This window comes from Kryptolebias marmoratus, linkage group LG6 (genome assembly GCF_001649575.2).
Source record: "Kryptolebias marmoratus isolate JLee-2015 linkage group LG6, ASM164957v2, whole genome shotgun sequence".
In the NCBI taxonomy this organism is placed as follows: Eukaryota; Metazoa; Chordata; class Actinopteri; order Cyprinodontiformes; family Rivulidae; genus Kryptolebias; species Kryptolebias marmoratus.
In genome coordinates this window covers 2,590,029-2,603,609 of record NC_051435.1, presented here as the reverse complement: position 1 = coordinate 2,603,609, position 13,581 = coordinate 2,590,029, and the positions used below count along the sequence as shown (strand labels likewise).

The following is a 13,581-nucleotide window of genomic DNA, read 5'->3' as shown; positions in this document are numbered from 1 at the left end:
GGTTTGGAGCTCTAACAGGACTGGGTTTAGAGCTCCAACAGGACCTGGTTTGGAGCTCTAACAGGACTGGGTTTAGAGCTCTAACAGGACCGGGTTTAGAGCTCTAACAGGACCGGGTTTAGAGCTCTAACAGGACCGGGTTTAGAGCTCTAACAGGACCGGGTTTAGAGCTCTAACAGGACCAGGTTTTGGTAGACCTACAGTCCGTTCCAGGTGTTGATTTCGTCGAAGCGCTGCTCTGGTATTGAATCCTCGCCTGGCAGACGCAGAGCGGTCGGTCGTGTAAACAGTTCCTGAAGAGGCCGTGAAACTGGAGCCGAGCAGGAGGTGAAGGATGCAGCCAACTGAGCCGATTGCACAAACCCGGCTCGGCCCAAACCCTCTGACCAGAACCAACGCCGCCGCTCTGCTCCTTGTCCCGGGTGTTTCAGGACCGCCATAAAAACCCAGACCCACGGGAAGAAAACTGCAGGAAGCTGGAGGCGGTTTCTGTTTCCATCAAATAACTCGCAGATCGAGACGAGTCATCACGTTTCTGACCTCTGAACGTCTGTTTGTCCTTTTTGTGATTAAAAAAAAACCTCTAATCTTACAGAATCAACCATTTTTCACAATAAAGTTGGCCCATAAATAAAACTGACTAATTTCTTTAAGATTAAAGATGTAAGAACTACTTTTATTATAAAAACACATTTTTTAGAGGTCTTTTTTGACGCCACTGCTGTAAATTTCCAACATTCTGACCAAACCTGAGGAAGATTTCGGGTCGACCGCTCATGAGAAATGTAACGAGGACACCTAGTGGTCAGAGAAGACGCTGCACCTCATGAAGGAGAGGATTTCATCATAAAATGAGCTTAAAAACTGAGAAAATCTGGAAAATACTGACAGTCTGAAGCTCATTTAAACGACGAAAAGGGTCCATTTAGGGCTGGAACAGGTTCTGATCGGGTCCACGGATCCATGAAAGGTCCGAGGATCTTCAGTTTGACGCAGAACGTTTGAGAAAAATCCTTAGAGTGATTAAAAACAAAAGATCCTTGAAGGGATTTTCAGGTTCCTGGTTCTACGGAGCAGAACATCTAACAGCTGGACCGCCCTGATCTCCAGAGGGTCTATGATGGTTCTGGTCTTAGATCAGAGGGTCTGTGGTGGTTCTGGTCTTGGCTCAGGGGTCTGTGATGGTTCTGGTCTTGGATCAGGGGGTCTGTGATGGTTCTGGTCTTGGATCAGAGGGTCTGTGGTGGTTCTGGTCTTGGATCAGGGGTCTGTGATGGTGATGAACCAGAAACTGGACCCAGGCTGAGCTTACTGACCTTATTATGAGCCAGTGTTAGTCTCAGCTCGGGTTTCAGGACGGCGTAGGCCATCAGCAGGTCCTGCACCTTCCTCAGCTCCTCCTTACGCCTCTTTGTGGAGGAGAAGAACTGACGCCTTACAGGAACGTTCTTAAACAGCTTTGCCACGCTCACCGTCGTACCTGGAACACAACCGAGGCGCCGAAACGTAGGTTACCACGATCTAACCGATTGCTTCGGTGCTCTTTTGTTGTTTTTGTTGCTCAATGACTTCATAAACGATCGGTGCCTCACCCTGACCCAGGTGGGACGGCTTCTGGGAAACTACAGCTCCTGTGAGGTCCAGCGTGTACTGGGTGCTGATGTCCTCCTCCTCTGTCTTTGTGGTAACGGTCACCTGCAGTGAAACGACATCAAGTTCATAAAAACATCATATCGGGGCTTCTAATGGCCTCACGTACGCCCTCCGCCATTTCCTCGATTTTAGCAGGCTTCACCAGGCTCTAAAGTTACTCAAATTCAACCTTGGGTGTACGATAATACACAACAGACGGCAGTCATCGAGTCAGCCATGATCTCCTCTGAAGTCAGGTTTTTGTACACTTGTCCCCCCAAAAAAAGCTTTGTCTCTTTAACATTTTTCACCTCAGCGACGGCGCAGATGGATCCGAGCGCCTCCCCCCTGAAGCCGTACGTCTCCAGGCGCTCCAGGTCTTCGTGGCCGCTGATCTTGGAGGTGAAATGCCTGACGGCCATCACAGGAGCATCGGCGGCTTTGACTCCATCGCCGTTGTCCCGCACTTCTATCCGGTCCAAGCCGAAGTTCTCCTTGAATTCAAGACAGACAGCTGATGACTAACAGGAAAGAAGAGATTATTTCTGCTTCAAACCAAGATGTGTGTTTAGAAATTAAACAATCAGTGAGTGTCGGACCAGCTTCACATCAATGCTGGAAGCGCCAGCGTCCAGGGAGTTTTCCATCAGCTCCTTCACGACATTCCCAATGGAGGTGATGACCTGGGAGCTGGACAGCAGCCGAACAGTGTCCGGTGGCAGCTGCTTCATGACTCCTGATACCTGCGAAAACACACAAAAAGTCTGGGTTTTCATTTGGTAACTCTGAAACTTTAAAACTGAAATTTATGGGATTACTGATTTTATCAAGCTTGGATTGATATAAAGAAGTGAGGGACAACTTTTGCATTTCGCTGTGTTTTAGTCCAGGAGCGTTTAGCCAAAACAACATTAAAAAAAACTCAAAAGTCACGTTATCTTCAGCTAACTCTTAGGCTTTTTGGACTTCCTGGACTCCTTAGTGAACAATTACAACTTCATAAACGTGTAAACCGTCTTAAATAACTAATAATATTAACAACTTACCGGTTTTAACTATAGATCCTGCGTCCCGTAGCTGTTAATAATCTTCCACAACAGAAAAACAGCGACAGCGACATCCGGAAGCGCGCTCTTTCCCGCCCCTCCGTACTGCACGCTGATTGGTCGAAATCGTTACGAGGGCGGGAACTATGAGCGGACAACTTCCGGGAGCGTCCTACCCTGAAAATAAATCCCCACGGGGTTAGCGTTCGGCCCGGGTCCCGTCCAGTTCGATCCCCGGGTTCGCATAGAGCTAAACGAATCAGGCCACATTTAAGTCATAATATTAATCAAATTTAATTTTATCGTGATAAATATTAACACTGTTCGCGCAGCGGCAGGGGGCGGGGCTACTTGAGGAGGTTTATATGCAGCCGTTTCACCCCCTCTGACGTCTACTTCCGCCGGAGCCGCTGGCTGCGCACATCAACAACAACAGAGAGAGACGAACCCGATTCTCGCCATAGTTGTTTATCTAAAAACCTGCTACTGCTCGCTGCTACATGTGAGTTCACAGCGCGGCGTTCAAGCCCGCTTTTGTTTAAATGCGACTTTGTTATTTACGCCGCCGACCAAATTATTAAAGGGATAGTGGTGGACGGGCCCCGGCTATGTAGTGAAAACAAAAGAATTGGGACACATGTTGTAGTTACGAAAGGAGCTCGCAGGGCCGATGTTGCGATTAAACCTGAGCTCTTTGAGTTATATAATTAATTTGGCTTTAAATATTAGATTGTTTTGTATCTCTGACGGTAGCGTGTTGAGATTTCTCAAAAAATATTCAGCAAATAGACGGAGCCGACGGCAGCAGCCTGAGTGGTTTGTTTACAAGTTGTTTTTAGTTGTTTTTGTTGTTTAAAATGGGTTTGCTGGCAGATTCGTTGCAGGTGCATTTAGATAAGTGTATTTATTGTCATTTAATATTTAAAAAATCCAAATACTGCATTGCAACTTGAGCACTTTGGTCTCTGTCAGCTGTAAGAGGACAAAGTTCAACAAAATTGCTCAAGTTGTGTTTTTGTTATCAAATGTGGGCAGAGAGGAAAGGGCAAAGTGCTACATTAGCAGCCAGGTGGTTAATTTAATAAACCCTTGCAAAAATAAAAAAGCTGCAGAGTTTGTCTGATTTCTGTCCTGTAATGTGTTTAAACTGAATCGTGTTTTATTTTGTGTCCGCAGACCAGAATGAACGTGGGTGTGGCACACAGTGAGGTGAACCCAAACACCCGGGTGATGAACAGCCGGGGGATCTGGCTGACCTATGCCCTCGGCGTCGGGGTCCTTCACATCGTGCTCCTGAGCATACCCTTCTTCAGCGTCCCCGTGGTGTGGACTCTGACCAATGTCATCCACAACCTGGTGAGAGGCGCCCTCCGACCGGCCAGCCGGCGTTTCGGGCGTTTAACCGAACGACCTGGTCTCTGTTGTCCTCTGACTTTTCTGTGAGCTTTCGTGTTTGTAATTGGACAGGATTTTGGTAAAGAAGTTGTTTGGACAGGTCAGCTGTAGCCCGTCGGTCCAGCGGAGGTTCTGATTTTATCACGCTGGACCACCGCTGCTCACGTAGCATAAAACCTGCGGCTTTTAATTAGACGCTTGTCAGCAGATAGATGAACAAACATGGACTTTGGCTTTGCACCTGGAGATTTAACTTATCTTTAAAGATGTTTTTGAACTAGATAGCAGCGACAGACGCTGCTGTTTTACCCACAAACCTCAATTTCTTTTAGAGACATTTGAAGGTTTTCTAAAACACAGCAAAGTGAATTTATTGTTAGCTTTTCAAACACACTATAGCCTTCAGTGATTGTATTTAGAGAATAAAAAGACTTGTTTACTGTTGTGTAACACCTTCCTTCGTTTTAATGACTGAAGATCCAGATTGTTTCAGTTTTTGAAGAATCTGCTTTTTGTCTTTTTGCTGAATCCAGACGTTCAGCGGGTTGTTGTTAAACCTCCCATCTCTCTCTGGGAGGCGAGTATCTGAGCAGCTTCGTGTCTCCTGAATGTCTTCTGACGTCCGCAGGGTTCTTGACTTCCTCTCGTGTCGGGCAGCTGCGTCACTTTGAGTTTTGACAAAATAATAACAGAAAAACTGACTCAGATCTGCTCGTTTTTATAGAGGCCAGGTACCAAAAATAATGTGACTAAAACAGGGTTTCTGCTGATTTAATACATCTTAAAGGTCATCATGATTCAGATTTACGACCGGCAGAGGAAGTCCTTATAAAACCTCTTTTTGTCGCCTTTTAAAAAAAATTGAAACCAGTTTCAGGAGCAAAGCACCCAGACTCTTTTGGGTGATGTTTCTTCGCAGCACTGCTGCATGATGGGAGTTGTAGTTTTCACAGCTCAGGAAGAACTACAGCCATGACTTCCTTGTCTGCAGGGCATGTACGTCTTCATGCACGCGGTGAAAGGAACACCTTTCGAGACTCCGGATCAAGGAAAAGCCCGACTCCTGACCCACTGGGAGCAGCTGGATTACGGCGTTCAGTTCACCTCCTCCAGGAAGTTCTTCACCATTTCCCCCATCATCCTGTAAGTACCCGGGCGTGTTCGTCGCCTGCTGCCGCCGCCGCCGAGCTGACGCAGTTCACATTTTAGCTTGTTTCCTCCCCGCAGGTACTTCCTCGCCAGTTTCTACTCGAAATACGACACGGCCCACTTTGTGATCAACACGGCGTCGCTTCTGAGCGTCCTGATCCCCAAGCTGCCGCAGCTGCACGGCGTCAGGATCCTGGGCATCAACAAGTATTAGTCCGGCGCTCGTTCGGTGCATTACTAACTTATGTTTGTATTTAATCGAGTAATTGTGGCCTGCGTCGACCCGGGCTGGCCCGGGCTCCCGACAGGCGTCTGGTTCACTTTGATTTCCTCCTTTCTTTGCCCTGACGTCACACGGTGACATGAATTGTGAGCATTGTAGCCGCGAGGACGCTCTGAAGTATTTTTCAAACATGTTTACTTTGGTCCACTCTCATTTTGTTTTCGGTGTTCGACAGAATCATTTGTTTTTTGTTTTTGCATGATTTCTCTAACTGAGAACAGAGCGAACTTGTTTTCATTGTTCAGTGTTTTTGTTTTTTTTGTTTTTTGACAAATGTTCTGTGCGTAGGAATGAGAAACTGTTTACGGAGGAACATATAGCTCTTTAGACGATGACTTTTTGCTATAATCCGAGCAGCTAGTCCTGCTCTGTTTGGCCGTAGCTGAAGGTGATATTTTTTGTTCCTAACCTTTAATAAAACGTGTCTGCCGGATGCTCCCGTCTCATTTCTGCTCCAGATCTACAGATTGTTGTTTCGAGTCAATCTCTGTCCAGCTGTGAAATGAATTTTAAAAGCATGAAGTGAGAAGAAACTAAAAAAGATGGCGGGTTAAACTCATCAGCATCACGGGACAAACTCCAACAAATCTGTGCAGCTGAGGACCGTCACAGATTCAGAGCTTATTTCTTATTTCCTCTCTGAGATTCAAACATTTTACATGGAAACACACAAATGTTAGGATATAAATTAAAAATCGTAAAGTCTGCCATCTAGTGGTGGGGGTGGAAACAACCATGTCTGATCTGGAATTTCTGCTTATTTCTGTTCAATTCAACAATCAGTGTGTAGCTTTAATAGTCAGGGTTGTAGAAACTTGTGCATGTAGGGGGCGTGGCCTAAACACCCTGCTGTGGGCGGCGTCCTCGTCGCTGAGGAAGAGCGTGGACTCAGGTGTACGTCCTGATATGAAACATTACACTAAAATTTTATTTTCCTTCAACTACGATAAAAATCCATGTTTAGGGTCAACGTTTTTAAATTACAGATTTAATCTCAAATTCCTGTTAATTTAACATTTTTTGGGACCCTGGTAGTAGCTGAGACTGATCCGCTCTGAGCACCAACAGGTCACACGTGCTGTTAGCAAAATATCTGAAACTGCTGGACGGGTTTTAATGAAGCTGTTCGTCAAGATGACCCGATTCAAGATGGCTGCCACAGCCAGCTGATTACAAGTCGGCCATGTTTCCAGAAGCTGAGAGTCGTTATTAAGACATAATCTGTGATATTTTCAAGGTTGACCAAAATGGCCGCAGCGCCGTTATTTTAGACACACGGGACTCATGTTTTAAACGACTGCCCCACTCTTCTGTTTAACAGGCAGACTTCTATAAACTCAGCAGGAGGCTGGAGGAAAAACAGCAGCTCTGATTTTATAGATTTCTGTCTTCAAATTTAGTGAAATCACTTTTTGATTCTGAGCAGCTTGGAGGGAGCCAAATAAATGTTCCAACAGGCCACATCTGGCCCGCGGGCCACCTGTTGAACAACTGGAGTGGTGAACAGAAATGTTAAACTGTTCAATAAAGATGTTATTTCAAAGAACAACAGAAAACGCAACAAGAATATTAGAAATCTTTTTATAGAAAATGAATTTTCAGCTCGTCGGTTAAAACGCTCACTCCTTTATCTCCTTCCTGAACCCGTCCAGAACCTCACACGGGCCGCTCAGAACCCCTCTGAACACCTCGAACCGATGGTTCAGGTCTTTCTGCGAGTGGATTTTAAACTTGGTCCCCAGCGCTCCGTCCGCGGAGGCGGCCCCGTAGAAAACCCGTCCGATCCGGGAGTGCACCAGCGCCATGGCGCACATGACGCACGGCTCCCTGGTGACGTACAGGTCGTAGCCGGTGCAGATGTACGGCTGAGGCCCCGCCCCCTGAGCAGACAGGTCGTAGCCGGTGCAGATGTGCGGCTGAGGCCCCGCCCCCTGAGCGGACAGGTCGTAGCCGGTGCAGATGTGCGGCTGAGGCCCCGCCCCCGGAGCGGACAGGTCATTTGGTGACGCAAACCTGCAGTTTGGAAACCTGNGACAGGTCGTAGCCGGTGCAGATGTGCGGCTGAGGCCCCGCCCCCTGAGCGGACAGGTCGTAGCCGGTGCAGATGTGCGGCTGAGGCCCCGCCCCCGGAGCGGACAGGTCATTTGGTGACGCAAACCTGCAGTTTGGAAACCTGTCAAAACAATACGACCCTCCTCCCTGACTCCGAGCCACGAGGTCGATGCAGACCATGACCGCGTGATGCAGAGGGTGCTCGCCTCTGCAGTCATGGCCGACAGCTACGATCCGCTCCTTCTCGGGGTCGACGACGACGGCCCCGACGGCCTCCATCCCCAGCTGCCGGGCAGCTTCGGCGGCAGTCAGAGCGGACGCCATGAACCGGTGCATGGCGGCTTTCTGCCGGGAGCTGAAGAGCTCTCCTCGCAGGGCGACCGTCACCCGTTTGTCCTCGTGGAACGACGTGGGCCAACGCCGGCTCGCCGCTTCAAACTGAGGTCGGGTCAGCGGCGGCCGCGCTGGGACCTGGACCACGAAGGGCTCGCCTAGTCCCACCCACTTCGCTCCGCCCGGAGGCAGGAGGGTGCTCGGCGCGTCGCTGACCCGGCACACGAGGACCTCCAAAGGATGGGCGCCGGCGCCGCCTTCGTCCTTGCGTGCTCGGACCCTCTTGACGTGCTGGAGGCCGTTTAGCGGGTAGAGGACGTTCAGCTCCCTGACGAGCCGGGACGTCTCCTTCCTGTCCACGATGGGGGCGGCGAAGGCGTCCACCAGCTCCACGTCTTGCGACTGCTCAGCGGACAGGACGGGGTAGGCGATCCAGGAGTCCGGGTCGGCCGCCGAGGCTTTCCGCCGCTTCGACCGTGGCTCCATCGTTTCCGCCTCCTCCTGTCGGGATATCAGCAGGACAGAGGACAGGACGGGACAGTCACGTCAGTCAAACCTTCACAAAATGAAGCAGCGTTGGTTCTACGTTCCTGTTCTACGACCACCTCAACATCTGGAAAACCCTTTTATTTTACAAATATTTCATTTAACATCAACTGGTTGCGCAGCCTTTCTACCACTGATCAGGCCAAACAGAAATAAAAGTTAGTCTGTAAGGTACTTTATTTTGAAAAACAACCACTTCCGTTTGCGCTAACCTTAACAAAAACTGAGGAAATAAAAAAAAGAAGACTTTTCTGGAGACGTCGACCTTCGAGGCAATAAAAGTTGACACGTTGCTCCAGATCTGTTTAAATAAATCCACAAAGTAACAAACAAGAAGACCAGTTTAAATGTTCTTTATTTAATTAGTATCACTTAAACCAAACAGCCGCTTCCTGAAGTTAAATCACTCTGAAGTTGGACGTTTTGTCAGAGCAAAACAAAAACTAGAAATCTAATAAAACTCCAGATATGAGCTGATTTATACAAATGTTTCCAAACATCAGTATATTAATTTAAACTGACCGTCGTCTTTAATAATCAGAATAAAAACTCGAACTGCCACCGTTTGAGCCGTACGATTCACTCAGCTGAGCTCCTCTGATGTGGGCTTCTGTGGGAGGCTTAGGAGCAGTTAATGTCTTACCTGCTGCAGATAGCTCCTCGAACCACCCCCAGTTTGGAAAACAGTTTAGTTTAGAACAGACTGACGAGCCAACGGCGCTCGAGTTCATCGAGCTCGTCGGTTCGGTCCAGAGCGGCGGTTGTTGAAGCAGATATCTGCAACAGGTAAGATCCTTACATCTGAGGTACAAGTCTATAAATCAGGTCACTTCCTCCCCAGGACCAGCTTCGTCTTGATAACTTTGGGGACGTGTCTGATGGTGAGGGACACCCTGGTTCCTCGGGTCAGCGTCTCTCCGGGCTGGGCCCTGGCGGCGGGCAGGTTCACCACCTGATCCGTCAGCGGGTCCTGACCCCGCCCCCGAATGCCGTGAAGGAGGCGCAGGTACGTCTCGTCCTGCAGGAGCAGGAGACTGCGCGGCCTCAGCAGCAGGGAGAACACGAAGCGGTTCTCCTCGGTCTGCGGCGCTGCCCCCTCCTGGCTGCCGACGGGTCTGTAGAAGTCCAGCAGGGCGTGGGAGCCCAGGCTGATGGTGCTAACAGTGGGGTGGTACAGCGGGCCGTCCTCGTGGGGCATAATCCCCTCACCTGCTTTGTACTCGTTCACCAACACGTGGTTGGCGGTTCTCCCGCTGAACGCGCCGAGGGAGGAGATCCTGTCGCAGTACGTCCGGAGCCAGTCGGGGATGTTCTCCACCAGCATGCCTTTTGGATGGGGCGACCCCCCCCAGTTCTGAAGCCTTCTGCCCGACAGCTGGGTCCATTTAGTTTTAGGGGACTTGTAGACCTGCTGTAGAAGGCAGGCCTCCTCCTCTTCTGATATAAAATCTGGGATGTAATAGACCGTTTGTGGAGCGTCTTTAACAACAAACTGCTTCAGCTCCTCCAAAATACAAGCCGGGCGTTCCATGTCTCCTTCGGAAAAGGCGACATGAAATTCTAATTAAAACCAAATGTAAAAAACTAAATGTTATTTAGCTGCTTTTTCAATCCTCGTACCTGACTATTCTCAGAGGAATGCCTTCTTAATATCTGTTAAACCGCCTAACTAACTCTGACCTACGAATCAATCAGGAAATATAGAGCTTTTTAGACACGTAACAGACAACTTAAACTAGATCTTTAGTCCCTTTGTTACCAACAGACTGTCACAAAAACAACTTGTTCCCATTTCTTCAGCTGAGACAATAAAAACACATTTTGGCTGAAAAAAAATGGTTTCTGGTTTTTGTTGGGTATTGCCTTTTCATGACTTTCAGATACAGCAGGTAGATTTCTTTAAGCATGACATTTTATTTTGTTTGCCGATATAGTATGCCTAATTTTCTTACACTACACTTATTATTTATGAGTTAATTTGTAGATTGCAGTATAAAAATGTGTTTTTTTGAATGCTAATGCAGGAAACAACAAAAATAGGCCATAGTGGTAGCTCATGTGTCGACACAACATTGTTTTATTGAGTTCAGGTGCCTTTTTTATGTTTAAATAGATCAGTTATTAGTGGCTCAGCAAAAAATAAAAGCTTTATTCTAAAAACCATTTTAAACAAGAGCTGAAAATGAGTTTATTTATTAAAAGACCTCATTGAAAACAAAATATACAGAAATAACGTGTGGATCTACTTTTGATTTATATAATATTTTGATCAGATTTTTAATTATTAATTTCATAACCATCATAAAGTCGTTTAATGATAAAACTTAAAGATAAATTAAACAAAATAACAGTGTTTACAGGCCCAGGTCGGTTTAAGAAACTCCGTAAAACTCTTTATATGACAATCTGCGCCTGAAAAACTATCAATATATTATAGATAAATTTGCCAAACATCCGGTATGTGAAGTTAAATAACATGTATAATGAGTTATTGGTTAGTTTCTTAAATTAAAAAGTTTTTTTGTCGTAAAAGTTCTCAGTAAAGTCGCGGTGTTTTTGAAAAGTACGACATTTCCTGAAGGCAACACGGCTAAGCTAACTAAACGGAAACGGATAATTCTTAAACATTTTGGGGGCTAAAAACGCCACAAATACAACATCACTGCTAACATACGAGTTATATTTATGTATTTATAACTGAGAATGAAAACAAAAGTTTGATTTACCTCAATAGGCATCTATTTTCTGGATGAATTTAGCTTTTTTACGAAACAGACCGTCTGCAGCTCCCCATTGCTACACTTGTGCGACGCTCTAAAGTGTCCGGGTAGGAACGAGTCTCTCCTCGTTTCCGTGTTTTTTTTTTCCTTTAGTTCGAACGAAAATGCGTTCGCGCCGTGTAACTTCAGTTATTAACTCCTAGGTGGGGCATAAAGTCCACAGCAATGTTCGGAACAAGCATGAGGACCCTGCAGAGGCTGCTGCAGCGGAAACACGCCGTGCTCGGGAGGGCGTCCTGCTCCAGACTCGTTTTAGGCATCGAGACGAGCTGCGACGAGACCGGAGCTGCTGTGTTGGACGAAACCGGTGCTGTTCTGGGAGAATCCCTGCATTCCCAGAAAGAGGTACATCTGAGGTGAGCTCACAGCTGCCGTTTAGCTGCTCTGCTTCAAAACAGAGTCAAAGATTTCAAGCGTTATGAGGACATGAGATATGATTGTTTTTATTTATTTAAGGTTAACTAAGCAAAAGTTCCCGTTTCCAAACTATTTGGAGTCCATAATTCTGCAAAGAGAAGATCATTCACAAGTGGAAAACAGTTAGGACAGCTGCCTGTCTTCCCAGGAGTGGCAGCAAATTCACCCTGAAGGTCAGACCATGCAAAAATCAAAGGAATGAGCTCCATGTCAGCCTCTACTGGCCTCAGTTGGCAGATCAAAGGTCATGACAGGATAACTAGAAAAAGCTGTAACAGCTAAACAAGATTCTGATTGGTTGATGAATTATTTTAAACTGAAGACCGGCTGACTGAACTAAACGAATGAGAGGATGTCGTTTCGTGGGGCAGGAAGCGAGCGGTTTGTGTGGTTCAGTCCTGAGAATGAGATGGTTGAAATTAAAAGCTTTGTGTGGTTTTTGTTGTCGCTGCAGGGCCGGTGGCATCATCCCCCCGCTGGCGCAGCAGCTCCACAGAGAACATATAGAGCGGGTGGTCCGGGAGGCTCTGGAGAGGAGCGGCGCCACGCCCGGCCAGCTCGCCGCTGTGGCCACCACCGTGAAGCCGGGTCTGGCTCTGAGTTTAGGCGTGGGCCTGGAGTTCAGCCGGAGGTTCGTGAGGCAGCACAACAAGCCCTTCATCCCCATCCACCACATGGAGGCCCACGCCCTGACCGTCAGGATGCTCCGGCCCGTTCCCTTCCCCTTCCTGGTGCTGCTCGTCTCTGGCGGTCACTCGCTCCTCGCCGTGGCTCGGGGGGTCGACGACTTTCTGCTTTTGGGTCGCACGCTGGACGAAGCTCCCGGGGACACGCTCGATAAAGTTCGACTCTTTTCTCTTTTTTTTTTCTCCTGCAGGTCGTATTTTTGTGATCGTTAACCAATAAGCTGCTGTGTGCGTCGGCAGGTGGCCAGGCGTCTGTCCCTGATCAAACACCCGCTCTGCTCCGCACTCAGCGGCGGTCAAGCTATAGAGCTGCTGGCGAAGGACGGCGACAGGAAGAGGTTTTATCTCCGGACACCCATGGGACAAACCTACGACTGCTGCTTCTCCTTCGCCGGACTTAGGAACCAAATTACAACGATCATCAAGAAAATGGAGGCTGAGGAAGGTATGAAAGTCACCTGAGTGTCAGCTGCAACTAAAAGTCCCGCCTACCTGCGAGTTTACCTCACGTTGCAGGCGTAGAAGAAGGAGCTCTGCTGTCGGGTGCGAAGGACGTCGCCGCTGCCGCTCAGCACGCCGTGGCCGCTCATCTGGCGAAGCGTACACACCGAGCCGTCCTGTTCTGCCAAGCAAACAACCTGCTGCCTTCAGATGACCCCACCTTGGTGAGCGCGTCGGTTTTAACCCAACAAATAAATCTCACGCAGGTGGAAAGTCTGCCGCCTGTGAGGGAAACGCGTCCAAATCTTCTTATTCTGCTGCTGAGCTTCTGGTTCCCTGAGAGCAACCAGTGGCGTTCCCGTGTCTCCACCGTCTGACCAAACTCTGTCCTCCGAGGTTTCTCAGAGACTACCTCCAGCCTCAGGTGTGCTGCTCCTCCCCGCAGGAGGAGGAGGAGGTGCCGGGCTGATGAGGCTGTGGCAGACCTCTCCAGCTCCTCCTGGGGTATCCCGAGGCTTTCCCAGACCAGAGAGGATCCAGAATCCTTACAGGGAGTTCTGGGTCTGCCCCGAGGTCTCGTCCCAGTTTTGGTCAAAGCTACAAAGAGCCGAATGTGGCCCCCGAGCAGCCAGGGCCGTAGCTCCCACTGAGGACCCCGAGGTCCGGACCTCAGTGTTTTATAAAAACATGAATCCAAACAAGGCTTCTGAACGGCGTGGTTCTCTGCGTAGCTCCACCAGTTTCCTGTAGGAGGCGCTGCAACTGTGTGCAGCTGCAGCCAAACTCAATGTCTACGAAGAAGAGCGCAGCTTTGCTACCTT

At 48.4% G+C, this 13,581-nt stretch overlaps 5 protein-coding genes across 8 annotated transcripts in view; 2 read left to right on the top strand and 3 right to left on the bottom strand.

Moving 5' to 3' along the window:
* Nucleotides 1–2,798, bottom strand: part of pms1 (PMS1 homolog 1, mismatch repair system component) — a 10,582-nt gene extending 7,784 nt beyond the window's left edge. For both annotated transcript variants that reach the window (XR_005233316.1, XM_037976264.1), the window contains exons 1-5: nt 2,679–2,798; nt 2,232–2,375; nt 1,944–2,126; nt 1,593–1,695; nt 1,317–1,480 (exon numbers count right to left, since the gene is read on the bottom strand). Coding sequence is in view for 1 of the 2 variants with exons in the window: in XM_037976264.1 (XP_037832192.1) it covers nt 1,317–1,480; nt 1,593–1,695; nt 1,944–2,126; nt 2,232–2,363 (582 nt within the window). In the remaining variant the exon portion in view is untranslated. The remainder of the gene's footprint in view (nt 1–1,316; nt 1,481–1,592; nt 1,696–1,943; nt 2,127–2,231; nt 2,376–2,678) is intronic.
* Nucleotides 2,799–2,934: 136 nt separating this feature from the next.
* Nucleotides 2,935–5,938, top strand: ormdl1 (ORMDL sphingolipid biosynthesis regulator 1). Its single transcript, XM_017404323.3, has 4 exons — nt 2,935–3,180; nt 3,855–4,034; nt 5,065–5,216; nt 5,301–5,938. The coding sequence occupies exons 2-4, from the start codon at nt 3,861–3,863 to the stop codon at nt 5,434–5,436; spliced, it is 462 nt and encodes a 153-aa protein (XP_017259812.1). The 5' UTR covers nt 2,935–3,180; nt 3,855–3,860; the 3' UTR covers nt 5,437–5,938.
* A 1,132-nt stretch (nt 5,939–7,070) lies between these two features.
* Nucleotides 7,071–11,276, bottom strand: adat3 (adenosine deaminase tRNA specific 3). Its single transcript, XM_017404324.2, has 3 exons — nt 11,163–11,276; nt 7,679–8,391; nt 7,071–7,533 (listed from the first exon to the last, which is right to left on the bottom strand). Exons 1-3 carry the CDS (start codon nt 11,172–11,174, stop codon nt 7,125–7,127), a joined length of 1,134 nt encoding a protein of 377 aa, XP_017259813.1. The 5' UTR covers nt 11,175–11,276; the 3' UTR covers nt 7,071–7,124.
* alkbh6 (alkB homolog 6) lies at nt 8,774–11,276 on the bottom strand. The gene is made up of 2 exons (XM_017404325.3): nt 11,163–11,276; nt 8,774–9,972 (listed from the first exon to the last, which is right to left on the bottom strand). Exon 2 carries the CDS (start codon nt 9,965–9,967, stop codon nt 9,263–9,265), a length of 705 nt encoding a protein of 234 aa, XP_017259814.1. The 5' UTR covers nt 9,968–9,972; nt 11,163–11,276; the 3' UTR covers nt 8,774–9,262.
* A 71-nt stretch (nt 11,277–11,347) lies between these two features.
* osgepl1 (O-sialoglycoprotein endopeptidase-like 1) overlaps nt 11,348–13,581 on the top strand; it is a 3,504-nt gene continuing 1,270 nt past the window's right edge. Inside the window, exons 1-5 of one of the 3 annotated variants that reach the window (XM_037976209.1) lie at nt 11,435–11,572; nt 11,673–11,806; nt 12,088–12,475; nt 12,560–12,764; nt 12,836–12,984. In XM_037976209.1, the coding sequence (XP_037832137.1) occupies nt 12,308–12,475; nt 12,560–12,764; nt 12,836–12,984 (522 nt within the window). In that variant the 5' untranslated portion in view covers nt 11,435–11,572; nt 11,673–11,806; nt 12,088–12,307. Of the gene's footprint in view, nt 11,573–11,672; nt 11,807–12,087; nt 12,476–12,559; nt 12,765–12,835; nt 12,985–13,581 lie in introns of all 3 variants that reach the window. The other 2 variants (XM_017404326.3, XM_037976210.1) reach the window with 2 other exon arrangements.